Genomic DNA, 12,094 nt, shown 5'->3' on the forward strand with positions numbered 1-12,094 from the left:
TATCCCCATTTGCTAGCCTCACACCTTGCAGTACTTCACCACGGAGAAGGCAGCTCTGATCACTGTATATATAAAAAGTCGTGTGTAAGCAACGACCAGCTAAACTTCTACGCAAAGACCACCTTTGGGCTTTGGGGTTATTTACGAAGTATCCTAAGCTCCTCTTATTTGAAGTCACCTGGCCTGCTCCAAGCAGGAGTAACAACCCTACCCTAGTTCCACAAGTGTCACTGCACCTTCTCCCCGTTACTACAGGTTTGACCCATTCCTAACACAACCCCTCTGTAGTTGTGATTTATCTGGACTTCAGCGCTCTGTTGTACGATCACGTCCCCCATAATTAAGACCAACCGTATTCTGCAGGAGGGCGGCACACAGTGATGCCCGTCCGAAGGAGAACGAGGTTACTATTCACCCTTTCAAGTGTGCTGATTGGCCTTTCTGCACCACCCTTCCGAGGCTTTGAAACCTCAATGGCAGCAGGGAAATGGACTGGATTCTCATCTATTTTACTTTTTAAGCAACCATAACTGTTTTGTGAACACTGTGACTCAGCAGTAATGTGGAGTTCAGGACTTAAGCACAATATATCACAACTTCTAAAGTGCGAACTTCTAAGACAGGACACGACTGCTTAATGCAGAATACTGCAGGGGCGCCTGGGTGGCTCAGCCAGTTAAGTGTCCAACTCTTGGCTTCAGCTCCATTCGTGATCTTGGGGCTGTGGTACTGAGCCTGGCATCCAGCTCCCGGCTCGGTGGAGTCTACTTGAGATCCTCTCCTCCTCCTGCCCCTCCTGCTTGTGCTCTCTTTGTCTCTCAAATAAATCTCAAAAAAACAAAACAAAACAAAAACAAAAACAAAAAACCCTCCATATCAAAAACAAAACAACTATAAATAGGCTGTAAACCAACAGTTGTCTTCTCCCAAGATGTTTCTCCCTATCCCGTTGTTGTAATGTTTAACTTTGAGAAAATGTCTATTTTAGAAGACTTTCCTTAATGAAGTGATACCATCACTGTCATAACAGGTGAAATACTGCTTATATGCAAATTATTTCTGAGTTACTGTAGCACATTAATTAGTTCACTGTAACACAATGGTAATGTTGCTGCCCATTAGAACCACCCGGAAAGAATTACCAATCCTGTTGCCCAGGTCACACTCCATACTAATTAAATTACAGTGTGTGGGAGTGGGAGCCAGGCAGCAGGATTTTAAAAATATCTCTAGGAAACTTCATTGTTGCCCTCAAGTTTGGGAACCACATTGCCATCCAGATACAATCAAGGGAAGCTTTATGTTCAAGGATCTGTGTCCTAACCTAAGCTTTTCTAAAATGTTCAGTGGAAAAAGGTAGTTTGAGATACATCTATTAAGTATTACAAGGAGTTTTTGAAAAGCCTATGAACTGTAGATTTCATCAATTCTTAGGCCTTTATCTCCTATTTAACATCTCTGTAATTACAATGAAAGAGTCTTACACAACAGTACACCGTGCTAAGGTGCCTCGCCCCTTTAACAAATTATTTTGGGAAGCTATACTAATGCCGACAACGTTACCATTGTTCAGAAATACTTTTGAATTGCTTCCTGGAGCAGTGCCTAAAACTTAAAACATAAATAATACAGGCAAGTTCTCTGCTGAGGAAGATTTTAGTTTTAGAAATAGTCAGATCACTTGAGGTTAAGAAACTGATGTGAATCAAGCTAGGTGATGCCCTATGTGGCTATTAAATTCACACTGGTTTTGAGACCTTCATCAAACTGGATACGGAAGCAGTTCCACAAAATTGCAAAGATATTTTTGAGCAGTGGCAAATCTTGTTGAAGTGCCTCAGTTTAATGTTTTAAAAACCCTTAGAGATTTTCTTACCTATTGCCTGTATTTACAAATAAACTAAAGTTCAGGAAAAAATGGACTCCTCGGTCTCAGTTCAGCTAGTCAGTGGCAGACCTAAAAACAGAACTCCCCTGCCTCCCAATTTAGTTTAGGTTTAACCTCAACCTACATTCCCTCCCATTAAAAAAAAAGGGGGTGGGGTGGGGGCAGAGGTTGGTTTAGGAGTTAGGTCTATCCTATCCTACCACATCATGATCCTTTCTCACAAACTAAATCTTACAGTGCCGCAGAATTTTGCTGTGTGTTCTCTCTGGGTGTACCAATCTGTGGGAACCACAATGAGAAGTCCGACACAGTCCTTGAGTGGTGCTTCTCCATATTAGAGAAGGCTCCGTAACCCTACGCTGCCATTCTTGTACACAACTCGTCTCCATCTAGAGGCCTCAATCTATTTAATGTAGCAAGATACTTTATACTCTGCTTTATTTCCAAAAGAATTTCTGACAGTTTACATCACCTAAGAATAAGTGAAAGTCAAAATGATAAAAAAGGTAAAAGAAAAGTAGGCAAAGAAAAAAGAATGGCAAAAAGATGAAAGCATTACAGATCGCATACGGTAACACTACATTGTAAAATGTTACCGAGTAAGATTCAGCTGTAGGGTCTGGCTTTGAAGGTCTTGGAAGACAGAGCAAAAGAGACGTTCGTTGATCAGTAATGAGAATCATATGATCCAGTTTACCAGCAACAAAGCTTTTCCTGGTCTTCTGTCAAGAGGACTGGCCGTGTCCGCACGTCTAACCTCAGGTGAGTGTTTTCTTAGACCCGAACTTCCCACAGAAATCCAGGAGACAAGGGCCTGGAATTTTGAATATTCTGTTTCAAGGCACTATTTTTTACTTTACAAATCAAAGTAGGGTTGGCATCCTCTCATGGGATTAAAGAACCAGATCACCTACAACCTCATGTATGCACAAATAGGAAAAAAAGTATCTTGCCATTCTATCAGCTCCTCGCCTACTTGGGGCTTAATTTTCTTAACCCTGTTATTTCTCCATTTTCAAACTAAAAGATGATGATTTGTGGAATAGTAAGAGTGGGTTGTTAGAACACCCATGGTATTGATCAGGTACAATGCCCTTCCCTGTCTTGCTCTGAACTTTTGAAATGAAGTTCAGGGATCCTGTGTATATTTTACACGAGAGTTTGCAATATTATTTTACAAACATCTCACAAAGCTATGGGGTTGGCAGGGCAGGTGTGACGCAATTGTCTGTGGATGAGAAAACGGAGGCCCTAGAGATGGAGCCCAGTTCTAGGCCATACTAGGCCGAGCTGTCCTCACCTAGAACCGGGCCCCTTCTCCCTGATGTTGCTTGCTTTCCCCTCCCCTGGATTTAGAAGCCCAAGCGCCAGCCCTCTACAATTCTGGTATCTCTCTCCTCTAGATGGAAGCTTGCCTGTGCCATATTTTTATACATGGCATTAAAAAAAGCTCTTTCTGCAAGTGCGTTCGTTTTTTTGGATGCCTTTCCTTTTCTAAAATTGAGATCAATTACGATTATGAGCATGTTTTTATCCCTTCTCAGAATTTATATCTTGGATATAAACTTCCTCAAGCCTAAAACACATTATCTAATTATATGCAACATTCCCTTCACTATCGTAAAATCTTGGATGTTTTAAAAAATGGCTCAAATACAGAATATCTGCATCAATTTCTTCTAGTTTGAAACACTTCCTAGAGTAACTGTTCTTGCTTCTTTCTAAAAAGCTACCATCAAAGTAAGCAAACAGGGCAGCCCAGGTGCCTCGGCGGTTCAGTGCCGCCTTCAGTCCAGGGCATGACCCTGGGGTCCTGGGATCAAGTCCCACGTCGGGCTCCCTGCATGAAGCCTGCTTCTCCCTTTGCCTGTGTCTCTGCCTCTCTCTCTCTCTGGGTCTCTCATGAATAAATAAATAAAATCTTAAAAAAAAAAAAAAAAAAGAAACCAAAGTATGCAAACAGTATTAGATGTTCTACTTTTGAACTACCTTCATCAGAGGAACTGAGATCTGCTCTGGCAGCCATGAGCTGGCCTCTGAATCTTGCTTCTATACTGTAGTGCACATGTACTACAAAATACTTGCTTCAGGTGTCTGGCCATTTCTCACTGAACAGATCTCTTCCTCCCCCATGTATCACTTTTCTCTCCAACTGTACTCCCTCAAGGCCAACGGGGGGCACGTTGGTGAAGAAAGAAGGAAGCACTCTGAAATCAACACAGACCTGGGTTTGAATACTGGCTGTACTACTATTAAACTGGTCAAAATGATTTGATGTTTTACTCCTCATTTTAAATTAAGAGTAGGTATAGACAAATTAAAAGAGAGTAGTTGGAAGATTGTATGTAAAGCTCTTAGAGCCAAAGGTAGGGAACTCAAAATGTTAGTTACTTCTTACGTAGTATACACCATTATCCTTTGCTTAAATAAATGAAGAGGTCATTGTATTCCTGCCACCTTGTAGAAGGGAATCTACTGAAATACAGCATGGAGGAGGAAAAAATCCATTGCCATTCTCTCTTCAAATCTGCAGTTTACTTTTTAAGACTCTTACTACCATGATTAAAATATTATGTGATAATATAAAAGGAAAAACTGAATCAAAAAAGGTACAGGCGATGGAATAAGAAAAATTCATTAAGTGGAACATGTCTAAAAACTTAGAATACAGATGTGTTACTTACCATTCTGCTTCCGGTTACTGCTAGTCCAGAAGGCAAGGGTGTCTGTCTACGAAGACTTAAAAGGAAAAATAAAATATGAAGTACAATGCAACACGATTTAATATACTACTAAAAAATTGTTTACTTACACATAAAATGTTCACGTAACTACATTTTAAATAAAGACAAATACAAAAGCAGCAAACAAGCATACTGAAGTGTTTAGCCTCCTATAATAACTCCAAAGGATCAGTCATAAGGAGAGAGTTCCATCAGAATTTTCCCCCTAGCTCCTTCATTTACAGGCACATTACAATCACATGGCATTTCCAGCTTTTTTGCTCATTAGCATTCCTAGCCACCCCTCGTCTAACCCTCAGTCCATAGCCTGTTAATTCATACACTGGTGGACAACATTTGAAATTCAAACATTTTTTTGGCTTTCATACTCATCCGGATTTGCTCATCTTATGGCTGTTGTGATAGTTTCTCTTCAGGTTGGTGTATTTTGGGGCACGCAAACAATACCTAATGACCGTATACAAGACCTAATGCCTGTATCAATCAGCTTTTGGTTTCTCAACAGCATATGAGTACCATTCTCATGCTAGGATTTCAACCAAATAACAGTTGGTACGGATGCTCTTCCTGCTTGACATTACAATGTACTGAAAACCTTGTTTGTTTCAAAGGTAGTTCCGATGCAGAATATTTGGGTGAACCATTTTGGGGAATTCCAACCTTGATGCCTAGAGATGTTACATAAGCATAGATGCCTTCAGTGTGCAGCTACAAATCCACCTTTGTCCACTTTAAAAATGAAGGTCTGTGTGTAAATAGTAATCCATTACTGTGGGTCACCAGGTTAACAGTATTCAAAGATCAAATGTACTCCCAGGTTCTTTCTGGACTAAAAAGACAAGATATTAAAAGCACTAGCTTTAAAAGACCATTTATTATTCTTAAATATTTACAACTCACGGGTTATCAATTTATCACCAACAGGTTATTTGTTAGGATTTTGTTTGAAAGGGGCTTCACCTTGTGATCTTTACCACTTTTATTTCGTCGGAACAGAATTCCAGGTTACCTTTCTAAGTTTTTACACTCTTCTAGATGTTTTGGACTAGCCACCTGGCTATCTTAGGAGATTTCAAGGACAGCTTTGTTAATAGGCTTCCTAGTTTCCCATCTCTGAAAAGAAGGCCCCACTTACTTTTTAGCTACTGCCACATAGCAGTTCCTAAATAACCTAGTGTGAAAAGCACGTCCAATACAAATAGACATTGAGTGACCTCAAATGTATACCATAGCCTTCTAATGGAAAACGCTTAAGCGCGTAACACTGATTCAATAATGAAGACTGATTGGCCAAGGAATCTCTTTAAGAACCCAACAATGGGAACATGGAGGCATAGCAAGGATTACTTATAAAGAAAGTATCAAGGACACCTGATATGTCCACTTATAGAACAAACAAAAAGCCCCGTCTAAATAGTCCCTTTGTATACTACTAGACCCCCAAATAAAAAGATCTTAGAGATTTAAGAAAATCACTATAAATTACTCTATATAACTTATGTTCTGCGTGGTTTTAAAACATTCACAATGCTCTAATTACTTAATCTTACATGAAAATATAAAAAAAATAAATATTGCCATGCATACCTTGCTGACATTGTAACAACCACAAATAAATAACCTGAAATGCTGTCTAGAGGAATTGTTCTTGTATACTTGTTAATTATGGAGGGCTCAAGCAAGTCTATCCTTAATCTGAAAAGGCTACAAAACAAACCTAATTTTTAATGCCCTTAAATGATGAAAATGTAACGCTAAGGGAAAGAAAATCCTACAAGCTAAAACTGGAGTGCAAACACCTTTTTTGCTATAGGTTTTAAGGAAAACGTTTGTAGACTAATGGGGATTCCTTCCCAAGGGCATGCTGGAAACATGGAAAATGATGTAAGAGAAACTGGGAATCCTTCCTCAAGCAACTTATCCTATTTCAGTTTCCTGAAACATCCCTGGTTAAGACTCTGGTGATTAAAGAGACATAGACAAGCATTTATAAAAGTCCATCAGGTTCCTCGTTAAAGCTGAAGTCACACACTAGAGACAGGTGGTCTGAAGGATAATTAAAAGATGGTAGCCGGTTGGGTCCAATCTGTTCTTCTGTGAGCAAATCAAGAGCTGACTTCACACTTAGAGCATGTTTAGAATACCATATATAATCCAGTGTATGCCGGCACTCCCCTGAGGTCCGGATCTTCCAGGTAGTATACGGAGGTTCTGACTGCCCATCAGCACTCAGCAGCTTGTACGCACTGTTCAGGTTGAGGCTGGAGGAAGCAAAGTGCTTGTAGACCTCCTCTGTTGGCTCTGCATTGAAGTCCCCACAAACAATGAGGGGAATCTTGGCTCCTTGGGTGATGTTCTGCAGGTTCTGGAGAAGGTCACAGCCTTGAGCTGAGCGAAATCGTTCCCAGCCTGTACGTGCTTTTAAGTGAGTGACAGCAATACAGAACTGTCGACTGGACTCCTTGCACTCCAGAGTTTGTACAATGGCCACCTGATTGGTTTTCAATGTCATGGCCGTCAGCCTAATATTGGCACTATTGACTAACTTGAATCGGTTCTGGAGAAAAAACAAGGCACAGCCATCTGGTCCATTGTTGTGTTCTACATCTAGACAAGGTGACCAGGGCTTTGGGAAAAACGTGCCCTGATAGCCCAATCTACTGAGGAGTGGTTGAAAGGTGTCAAAATAGTGGTCCACCTCTTGGAGACATAATATATCGGGCTGGTAGGCTAGAATTTCTTCTAGGATGAGACATTTCCTTTCTTCCCACTTGAGGGCTTCCACAGGGCATTGTACAAAGTTGTCTTTTCCTTCTCCAAGAGCTGAAATAAAAAAGCCAGTCAGTTGTCACAGGGTAGTTAGAAGTCATGGTTCTATAGTAGCTAAGTACCTGGCAAGTCTCTTTCGGTTTGACACGACTCAAGACCCTCAGAATGCTTTCTCTACTTCAGATGCTTTGGGCGATTCTTGTCTGTCTAAACTGTATTAATCTATCAAACTGAGGTGCCTGGGTGGCTCAGTCAGTTAACATCCATCCAGTACCTCTTGATTTTGGCTCAGGTTACAATCTCAGGGTCGTGAGACTAAGCCCTGCGTTGGACCCTGCTCTGCGTGGAGCCTGCTTCAGATTCTCTCTCCCCTTCTGCCTGTCCCCCAGGCTCATGCGTGCACATGTCTGTGCTCGCTCTCTCAAAAAAACAAAACAAACAAACAAACAAACAAAAACAGGGGCGCCTGGGGTGCTCAGCGGTTGAGCATCTGCCTTCAGCCCAGGGCGTGATCCTGGATATCCAGGATCGAGTCCCACATCAGGCTCCCTGCATGGAGCCTGTTTCTCCCTCTGCCTGTGTCTCTGCCTCTCAATCTGTGTCTCTCATGAATAAATAAAATCTTTTTTAAAAAAATTAAAAAAATAAGAAGTAAAAAACCCCCAAAACCAAACAAAAAAAGCTACCAAACTAAATAACCTCTTACTATTCAGATAAAGGAAGCTATTTATTTTCTTTCATATTAAAACTATTTCATGTAACTGTATCCTAGGACATAAGAGCTTAAATTTTTAGCCTTAAACAGTGTTCTTCACAGTCCCTGGGATCTAAACCATGTCGATGAAAAATATATTTAACTTTTTATGTCAATTAAAAAAAAAGATTTTATTTTTAAGTAATCCCTACACCAAACATGGGGCTTGAACTCACAACCCATGATCAAGAGTCGCATGCTCTACCGACGGAGTCAGCCAGGTGCCCCATCTATAATTTTAACACTATGTAATGAGCCATATGAACCAATGTGGATGGAACCTATCTTAAATAGGCAGCTTTTCCTACTTATGGACGAACACCTAGGAGGATAAAAAAACAAATCTAAGATGGAAAAGTCGGTATATGCCCTTCTTTAAAAAGCTGCCTTGCTTCTTAAAATTTCAACTGCTACATGAAAGGGGGTAATACTACAGAGTTCACTAATACATTTTCGGCAGACCTAGGTTGTCCTTTCTACCGTAACAAAGTAACATTTTAACTAACATTTTAACGAATAAAGAACTAAAGCAATGATCTCTTTGGCTTCAAGTTACAGAGACACACACAGGTGGGAATCTGGCTTCCACACTCGCACCACCTCACTACCCCCAGAGAGTCCCCCCCATTCCTTGAAGAAAGTTATACATGTTACCCCTTCAGCAGGTTTAGTTTCTCCCTTGCAAGTGTTATCTTGGTGCTGAGGAATGAGAGAGGCAACAGAAGTTTGAGGCTAATAAAACACAAGGTCCTTTAAATACGGACATGCTGGGAAGTAGATACTGTATTAGGATAGCCTGCAAACATGGAAGGTAAGGTATAAATCTTGAGTGCAAGATTTATTTGTGCAAACTGGATGGGCTTCTTTCTTTCCCTCCCCTTCTGGGAGCTCCTCACGGCTGCCCTAAGTCACCCAATCCTCCTACACCTCTACCTGCCCACACCTCTTCCCTCCACATAACACATCAGTGCTCCAGGCACGTACAGAAACGGAAAGGCAGTCATAGCAAACTTAACTGCTCAGGCACAAATGCATCAGACATACCTTGGGCAAGAATGTTCCACTGCATGACTCGAATAGGTGGGTGGCTACTGGGGCAGTCTGTCCTCAGATCCACAAAATCCCTCTGGAACCGGGGAGGTCGAGTGTGCAGGACAGCCCTGCATTCCTCAAGGAGTTCTTTGGGATCAATGGGCTCCAGATGTTCAGAGTCAGGTGATACCAAATATTCTGGGTGCTGGGAGGCAGCACTGCCGTTCAGTGTCTTGGCAAGAGCACTATAGAGTCTGCTCGTACCGTTTCCCATGGAACACACTGTAGAAAAGAAAGGCACAATCATACACTCAGCTCCCTTTTCTGCCCTTCTTCCATTTTCACTCAGCTCAACTAGAAGATAAAATATTTATTGTTCCATAGAAGCCAAAGGAACTCCACTGAGGGCAATGTTGCCAGGTTCATGTATGAAGCATTTCCACAGAGGTGGTGGCTTACAGGGGTTTCCAGGTTCTAGCTTCCTACTAGGGCAGGTTAACTGAAATACTATGTTCATAACAGCCTCTGATTAAGATAAATCTTTTAAGGGAGATATACCTTGATCTTTATGTCCTCTTCCAGTTTAGGATTTCTTTGTAACTTACAGACCCAGTCTTATTATGAAAGCAGGGCATGACAAAAATCCACATTCGTCTTTCTACATGTTTTAATAAAAACTTGAAGGCCAGTTTGTAAAAAGCCAGATGTTAGAAAACCCGTGATAATCCTGGAGAAAAGATCAGGTGATAGCAGGCTGCTGCTCTGGCCACCTCATCTATACAGATCCCTCTGTTACGGAAAGTGAAAGCTGGGTTAAATCCATATCCATTTTTTCTTAAATGTTAATTATCCATCAGAGCTCTGGCTTTCTGCAGGACTCTGAACATCACTGAGCAATAGAGTCTATAATATCAATTGCCAGATGTTTTAAGAATCCAGAAAAAGGGTTGGAGGTAGAAGGGGTAAGAGAAGGTTGCCCACATTTCCTGGGATCCTGGAAAGAGAAATGATATGGAGAGGAGCAGGATCACACCGAGCTCAGTGCGTTTCCTAGTGCTTCACTCTTTATCCTGATATCCTATTATAATTCACTGAGGAGAGGAGAGCACGATCTCCCACTATTTAGCTCAAGGGAAGCTGCACCTGGAAGCAAGTGACCGCTCTTTCTGGCTCCTTATTACAGTATAACTTAGGGTCAAGTTTTTGCTTGGAATAACCTCCAAGATTCTGTATATGACAAACCGTGGTAGGGAGGAATCTGGGTTTCCGTACCACATCCATATCCTTGCCTCTCGAGAGAAACACAGTTTTCTAGTAAAATACATAATCTGGCAGGCTGTTGACGGAATCTGAAGCCAGCAGTCAATCATGTTCACTGATAGAGGTCACAAAAGCAAATTCAAATATTTACCACCAAATGTTCTTAAATATCAAGGTCAATAAGCATGCACGCATGCTCTGTTGTTCCTTTTCATCAACTCAATGTAGACGTGGTCTTTTTCCCCAGTAAGAATACTAGATTAAGGCAAAGAAACGCATTACCCCATTTAAGTGTACGTGCAGCCTCAAGCAAGCCTGTTTGTTCTCTCACACACATACATGCGCAAATGCATGCACACACTTGTTTCCAGTCTGATTTGAGCATATTAAATTATTTTTATTTTTATTTTTTTTAATTTTTATTTATTTATGATAGTCACACACAGAGAGAGAGAGAGAGGCGGAGACGTAGGCAGAGGGAGAAGCAGGCTCCATGCACCAGGAGCCCGATATGGGATTCGATCGCGGGTCTCCAGGATCGCGCCCTGGGCCAAAGGCAGGCGCTAAACCGCTGCGCCACACAGGGATCCCATATTAAATTATTTTTAATCAATCTGCTTGCCTATCTGAGTGCATGGGTCCAGAGGAAGGAATTTTCTTCTCAAGTGGTAGTACAACTTTGAAAATCTTTCTTCTGTACTTCTAGTTTTTAAGAAAAAAGAAGTTAACGGTCTTACTGGTTGGTTTCTCAAGTGTAGTCTACAGAGCAGTAGCACCACCCAAACTGTACACCAAAATGTCACAGGGGCACCACGGGGCAGGTTACATTTGAAACATATGGCAATGTTTGACATACGTCAGGCTGGAAGCACACTATTGGCCTATTGTGGTAGTTCAGTTAACAGGTTTGCTCCACTCTTTTTGATGTATCATTGTCAAGCAGAGTTGTGGGGTCGTTATTGTGATAAAAAGCAAGTACGCAAAATTGAACATGAAGGATGGTCCAGGGATCCCTGGGTGATGCAGCGGTTTGGCGCCTGCCTTTGGCCCAGGGCGCGATCCTGGAGACCCGGGATCGAATCCCGCGTCGGGCTCCCGGTGCCTGGAGCCTGCTTCTCCCTCTGCCTGTGTCTCTGCCTCTCTCTCTCTCTCTCTATCATAAATAAATAAAAATTAAAAAAATAAAATCTTTAAAAAAAAAAAAAAAAAGATGGTCCAACAGGACTCCAAGGTTTGACGAGTTATGTGAAGCCAGATTAAACCATCCTGAACCTTTGACGTGGATGGAACTGGAGGGTATTATGCTGAGTGAAATAAGTCAATCGGAGAAGGATGAAGGACAAACATTATATGGTCTCATTCATTTGGGGAATATAAAAAATAGTGATAGGGAATAAAGGGGAAAGGAGAAAAAATGAGTGGGAAATATCAGAAAGGAGACAGAACATGAGAGACTCTTAACTCTGGAAAACAAACTAGGGGTGGGGGAAGGGGGAGTGGAGGTGACTGGGTGACGGGCACTGAGGGGGGCACTTGATGGGATGAGCACTGGGTGTTATTTTATATGTTGGCAAATTGAACACCAATAAAAAATAAATTTATAAATAAATATAAACCATTCTGAACCACACTTCCTTCTAAAGTTAG

General features: G+C 41.5%; 1 protein-coding gene across 5 annotated transcripts in view; it reads right to left on the bottom strand.

The window, feature by feature from the left end:
* Nucleotides 1-4,668: 4,668 nt before the first annotated feature.
* Nucleotides 4,669-12,094, bottom strand: part of NOCT (nocturnin) — a 30,137-nt gene continuing 22,711 nt past the window's right edge. For all 5 annotated transcript variants that reach the window (XM_038564625.1, XM_038564628.1, XM_038564627.1 and 2 more), the window contains 2 exons: nt 9,200-9,469; nt 4,669-7,455 (listed from right to left, as the gene is read on the bottom strand). In XM_038564625.1, coding sequence (XP_038420553.1) covers nt 6,620-7,455; nt 9,200-9,469 — 1,106 coding nt within the window. In that variant the 3' untranslated portion in view covers nt 4,669-6,619. The remainder of the gene's footprint in view (nt 7,456-9,199; nt 9,470-12,094) is intronic.

Source organism: Canis lupus, chromosome 19, assembly GCF_011100685.1.
Source record: "Canis lupus familiaris isolate Mischka breed German Shepherd chromosome 19, alternate assembly UU_Cfam_GSD_1.0, whole genome shotgun sequence".
NCBI lineage: Eukaryota > Metazoa > Chordata > Mammalia > Carnivora > Canidae > Canis > Canis lupus.